Source organism: Oncorhynchus masou, chromosome 11, assembly GCF_036934945.1.
Source record: "Oncorhynchus masou masou isolate Uvic2021 chromosome 11, UVic_Omas_1.1, whole genome shotgun sequence".
In the NCBI taxonomy this organism is placed as follows: Eukaryota; Metazoa; Chordata; class Actinopteri; order Salmoniformes; family Salmonidae; genus Oncorhynchus; species Oncorhynchus masou.
Genome location: NC_088222.1, coordinates 18,311,266 through 18,317,265, shown reverse-complemented (window position 1 = coordinate 18,317,265; position 6,000 = coordinate 18,311,266). Strand labels below are relative to the sequence as shown.

Genomic DNA, 6,000 nt, shown 5'->3' with positions numbered 1-6,000 from the left:
AAATCACAGAAGGCTGATTCATTTATGACTAATAACAGAAAACTGATTCCTTTCAATCCTAAAATTGATCTTGCACCTCAGCAGTATATCTCTGGACGTAGGAGAAGGAGTTAGAGAGAGGAGAGGGATAAGAGGAGAGTTAAAGCAAGGAAGGAGAGTTAGAGAGGGATGAGAGTTAGAGAGATGGAGATGAGTTAGAGGGAGGGAAGGATAGTTCGAGAGAGAGGGAGGAGAGTTATGGAGGGAGGAGAGTTATGGAGGGAGGAGAGTTATGGAGGGAGGAATGTTAGAGAGAGAGGAATGTTAGAGAGAGAGGAGAGTTGGAGAGTTAGAGAGAGAGAGGGAGGAGAGTTAGAGAGAGAGAGGGAGGAGAGTTAGAGAGAGAGGGAGGAGAGTTAGAGAGAGAGGGAGGAGAGTTAGAGAGAGGGAGGAGAGTTAGAGAAAGGGAGAAGAGTTAGAGGGAGTTAGAGAGAGCTAGGAGAGTTAGAGAGAGGGAGAGTTAGAGAGAGCTAGGAGAGAGAGAGAGAGCTAGGAGAGTTAGAGAGAGCTAGGAGAGTTAGAGAGAGCTAGGAGTGTTGGAGAAGAGTTGGAGAGAAGGAGGCAAGTTGGAGGGAGAGTTAGAGGGAGGAGAGTTAGAGAGAGGAAGTATTAGAAATAGTAGGAGAGTCTTTTGTAGCGGGTGATTAGTGTGTGTTGGCGGTCTGTGAAGGGTCCTAAAGCTAGGCCTGGCATGGTTGGGGTGAGAAGATGAGTGTCTAGAAGGTCTGGTCTTCCTGGCAGGACTCTTTGGAGTGACCGAAGGCCTCACAGATGTCGCAATACGGCCGCTGGTCGGCAGGTTTGCCCTTGAAGGAAGAGTGGGGGACTGAGTCTGGGCTCTGGGCCTGGGTTGGACAGTCCTCAGTGTCATGCAGGTCAAAACAGTCACAGATATCACAGAACAGACGAGGAGGAGCCTTCTTGTCCTTCTTAGATCCACCCTCCTCCAAACTAGAGAGAGAGAGAGGTAGAGGGCGAGAGAGAGAGAGGAGTGATTAGGTAGATGCTAAATAGTGCATTTTGAGGGGTCTGTCAACAACTGTAACTAAGGACTACATTTGGAGTTAGGGTTCAGAGGTTATTGGTTATAAGACTGACCCATCAGTGCCGTCATTGCCATTGAACTCCGCCAGAGCCATCTTCTTCAGCTTGACCTTCAACTCCTCATTCTTCCTCTGTAAGTCCACGATCACACTGTTCAGGAAGTTAATCTAAAGGAGGGAAATAGATGGAGGGAGAGAAGAGAGACCAGTCAAGTTTAAAGTAAGAAAGAGCGAGGTGGAATGAGAGACAATGGTGGAAGCGCAGATATCTTTCTATGCAAATGATATACTACATTAGTGACAAGCAGATGGTGAAATTGTTTTACGAATTGCCAATCATACCTGTCCCTCTGCAAACTCCTTCTCTTCTCTCAACTGGTCCAGAGCTGTGTCACCTGAGGAAGGCACTCCACTGTCCCCTCCCTCGGAGGCCTGCCGTCCCAATAGCCTCTGCTCCAGGCTGGTGACGCGTTCATGTAGCTGGGCCTTGTCTCTCTCCAGCGTCTCCACGGCAGACTGCAGCGTCTTGGCCATGGCGTTCTCACCTCGCAGCACCGCAATCTACAGGGAGAGGGAGACAGAGGTTTCAGCTAATATACAGATACAGCAAAAAAGCTTTGGAACCAATGCCAGTTCAAAAGACCCAGAGTCTCCAGAGTTGTGTATATACACTATACCTCATCCCTCAGTCTCCCAGAGTTGTGTATATACACTATACCTCATCCCTCAGAGTCTCCAGAGTTGTGTATATACACTATACCTCATCCCTCAGTCTCCAGAGTTGTGTATATACACTATACCTCATCCCTCAGTCTCCCAGAGTTGTGTATATACACTATACCTCATCCCTCAGAGTCTCCAGAGTTGTGTATATACACTATACCTCGTCCCTCAGTCTCCCAGAGTTGTGTATATACACTATACCTCATCCCTCAGAGTCTCCAGAGTTGTGTATATACACTATACCTCATCCCTCAGTCTCCAGAGTTGTGTATATATACCTCATACCTATCCCTCAGTCTCCCAGAGTTGTGTATATACACTATACCTCATCCCTCAGAGTCTCCAGAGTTGTGTATATACACTATACCTCGTCCCTCAGTCTCCCAGAGTTGTGTATATACACTATACCTCATCCCTCAGAGTCTCCAGAGTTGTGTATATACACTATACCTCATCCCTCAGTCTGCCAGAGTTGTGTATATACACTATACCTCATCCCTCACAGTCTGCCAGAGTTGTGTATATACACTATACCTCATCCCTCAGAGTCTGCCAGAGTTGTGTATATACACTATACCTCATCCCTCAGTCTCCCAGAGTTGTGTATATACACTATACCTCCTCCCTCAGAGTCTCCCAGAGTTGTGTATATACACTATACCTCATTCCTCAGAGTCTCCAGAGTTGTGTATATACACTATACCTCATCCCTCAGAGTCTCCAGAGTTGTGTATATACACTATACCTCATCCCTCAGAGTCTCCAGCTCCTTGTCCTCATCTGTCTCCTGGTTGGACAGAGTTTCCCTGAGGAGGAACAGAGGCAGAGAACCGCTTAATACAGAACTCACCCAGCAACACTGGGCCTGTCAGGAACAGTGCAGTACTGTGTGTGTGGATAATAATAGTTGTGGTCGTTAATAGTTGCCATTATGCACAAATTCTTTGCAAGGTGTTCGCCTAGGCTACGCAGCAGAACATTGTAGCGAATTTGGAGGGCAGACAAACAGGGTCTCAACCCAAGTTCCCGTTGTGCAGTGACGGTGCCAATAAAGTTTTTGTTTGTGCTCATAATGCACCCATGGCCGTTAGAAGAGTGTATGCCTATAGTCTGAAATTGCCATGGGGAAACTTGGTGTGTGTGTGCGCACGCATACATGTCTCTATGGGTACAGTGTCTGATGAAGGTCTCTGACTGTAACGTCACACAATGTTTTTTACTTTTGATTTACCATGAATAATATATTTTTTATAATGGAGAGTTTCACACCTTAATTTATTTGTAAAAAAACTTCATACAATAGTTTGTAGTGATACTCAAAGAAGTGAGACAAGCTTCACCAAAACATACAGAGAGCAGTTAGCTCATTTTCACTCACTACACTGGGGAGCCCTGACGACACTAATCCAGATGTTGAAATCATCAGACTTGACAACCAGCAGCAGGGGGAGGAGTCAGATTACAGTGGATTAACCTGTCTGTGGATGGCATTACCCTGCTGGGTCTCATCCAATACAACCTCAATCACAACGGATGTAGCTTTTATGTCTCTCCCTAAACAAAGTCTGTACAATAGATACACGTCTAGATGTATACTATTGTACATCAAATCTTTATCCATTCCTGTCTGGATTAGCGATCATACACTGTTTACCAGGGGGCAGGGCTACCAACATTAAGGCTAATCGGAAGATGGGGCTGGCTAAGGCTAAAACTGGCAAGTTTAGAGAGTATAGGAATATTGTTATCCACATTGGCACCAACGGTGTTAGGATGAAACAGTCAGAGGTCACCAAGCGCAACATAGCTTCAGCGTGTAAATCAGCTAGAAAGATGTGTCGGCATCGAGTAATTGTCTCTGGCCCTCTCCCATTTAGGGGAGTGATGAGCTCTACAGCAGAGTCTCACAACTCAATCGCTGGTTGAAAACTGTTTTCTGCCCCTCCCAAAAGATAGAATTTGTAGATAATTGGCCCTATTTCTGGGACTCACCCACAAACAGGACCAAGCTGTTTGAGAAGTGACGGACTTCATCCTAGCTGGTTGGGTGCTCTCATCTTATCTATGAACATAGAGGAGTTAGACAGGGCTCTATCTCCACAATGAGAGGGTGCAGACCAGGCAGCAGGCTGTTAGCCACCCTGCCAGCTTAGTGGAGTCTGCCACTAGCACAGTCAGTGTAGTCAGGTCAACTATCCCCATTGAGACCATGTCTGTGCTTCGATCTAGGTCGGGCAAAAGTAAACATGGCGGTGTTCACCTCAGCAATCTCACTGGAATAAAGAGCTCCACCATTCCTGTCATTATTGAAAGAGATTGTGATGCCTCACATCTCAAAATAGGGCTACTTAATGTTAGATCCCTCACTTCCAAGGCAGTTATAGTCAATGAACTAATCACTGATCATTATCTTAATGTGATAAGCCTGACTGAAACATGGCTTAAGCCTGATGAATTTGTGTTAAATGAGGCCTCTCCTCCTGGTTACGCTAATGACCATATTCCCAGTGCATTCTGCAAAGGCGGAAGTGTTGCTAACATTTACGATAGCAAATTTCAATTTACAAAAAAAACGACTGCGTTTTCATCGTTTGAGCTTCTAGTCATGAAATCTATGCAGCCCATCACTATTTATAGCTACTGTTTACAGGCCTCCTGGGCCGTATACAGCGTTCCTCAATGAGTTCCCTGAATTCCTATCGGATCTTGTAGTCATGGCAGATAATATTCACATTTTTGGTTATTTTAACAGACCCACGCCAAAAGGCTTTCGGAGCCATCATCGACTCAGTGGGTTTTGTCCAACATGTCTCCGGACCTACTCACTGCCACAGTCATACTCTGGACCTAGTTTTGTCTTGTGGAATAAATATTGTGGATCTTAATGTTTTTCCTCATAATCCTGGACTACCGGACCACCATTTTTTATTATTTTTGCAATCGCAACAAATAATCTGCTCAGACCCCAACAAAGGATCATCTAAAGCCGTGCTATAAATTCTCGGACAACCCAAAGATTCCAAGATGCCCTTCCAGACTCCCTCCACCTACACAAGGACGTCAGAGTACAAAAAAAAAAATCAGTTAACCACCTAACTGAGGAACAAAATGTAACCTTGCTTAATGCTAGATGCAGTCGCACCCCTAAAAACAAAAAAACATTTCTCATAAGAAACAAGCTCCCTGGTATATAGAAAATACCCGAGCCCTGAAGCAAGCTTCCTAAAAATTAGAACTTTACCCCAAACTGGAAGTCTTCCAACTATCTTGGAAAGACCGTACCGTGCAGTATTGAAGAGCCCTCACTGCTGCTCGATCATCCTATTTTTCCAACATAATTGAGGAGAATAAGAACAATCCAAAATGTACAGTGCCTTGCGAAAGTATTCGGCCCCCTTGAACTTTGCGACCTTTTGCCACATTTCAGGCTTCAAACATAAAGATATAAAACTGTATTTTTTGTGAAGAATCAACAAGTGGGACACAATCATGAAGTGGAACGACATTTATTGGATATTTCAAACTTTTTTAACAAATCAAAAACTGAAAAATTGGGCGTGCAAAATTATTCAGCCCCTTTACTTTCAGTGCAGCAAACTCTCTCCAGAAGTTCAGTGAGGATCTCTGAATGATCCAATGTTGACCTAAATGACTAATGATGATAAATACAATCCACCTGTGTGTAATCAAGTCTCCGTATAAATGCACCTGCACTGTGATAGTCTCAGAGGTCCGTTAAAAGCGCAGAGAGCATCATGAAGAACAAGGAACACACCAGGCAGGTCCGAGATACTGTTGTGAAGAAGTTTAAAGCCGGATTTGGATACAAAAAGATTTCGCAAGCTTTAAACATCCCAAGGAGCACTGTGCAAGCGATAATATTGAAATGGAAGGAGTATCAGACCACTGCAAATCTACCAAGACCTGGCCGTCCCTCTAAACTTTCAGCTCATACAAGGAGAAGACTGATCAGAGATGCAGCCAAGAGGCCCATGATCACTCTGGATGAACTGCAGAGATCTACAGCTGAGGTGGGAGACTCTGTCCATAGGACAACAATCAGTCGTATAGTGCACAAATCTGGCCTTTATGGAAGAGTGGCAAGAAGAAAGCCATTTCTTAAAGATATCCATAAAAAGTGTTGTTTAAAGTTTGCCACAAGCCACCTGGGAGACACACCAAACATGTGGAAGAA

The 6,000-nt window shown here is 44.7% G+C and overlaps 1 protein-coding gene across 3 annotated transcripts in view; it reads right to left on the bottom strand.

Moving 5' to 3' along the window:
• Positions 1-483: 483 nt before the first annotated feature.
• The window catches only part of LOC135548244 (CAP-Gly domain-containing linker protein 1-like), a 44,781-nt gene continuing 39,264 nt past the window's right edge, over positions 484-6,000 (bottom strand). For all 3 annotated transcript variants that reach the window (XM_064977631.1, XM_064977633.1, XM_064977632.1), the window contains 4 exons: positions 2,551-2,611; positions 1,425-1,643; positions 1,138-1,250; positions 484-990 (listed from right to left, as the gene is read on the bottom strand). In XM_064977631.1, the coding sequence (XP_064833703.1) occupies positions 756-990; positions 1,138-1,250; positions 1,425-1,643; positions 2,551-2,611 (628 nt within the window). In that variant the 3' untranslated portion in view covers positions 484-755. The remainder of the gene's footprint in view (positions 991-1,137; positions 1,251-1,424; positions 1,644-2,550; positions 2,612-6,000) is intronic.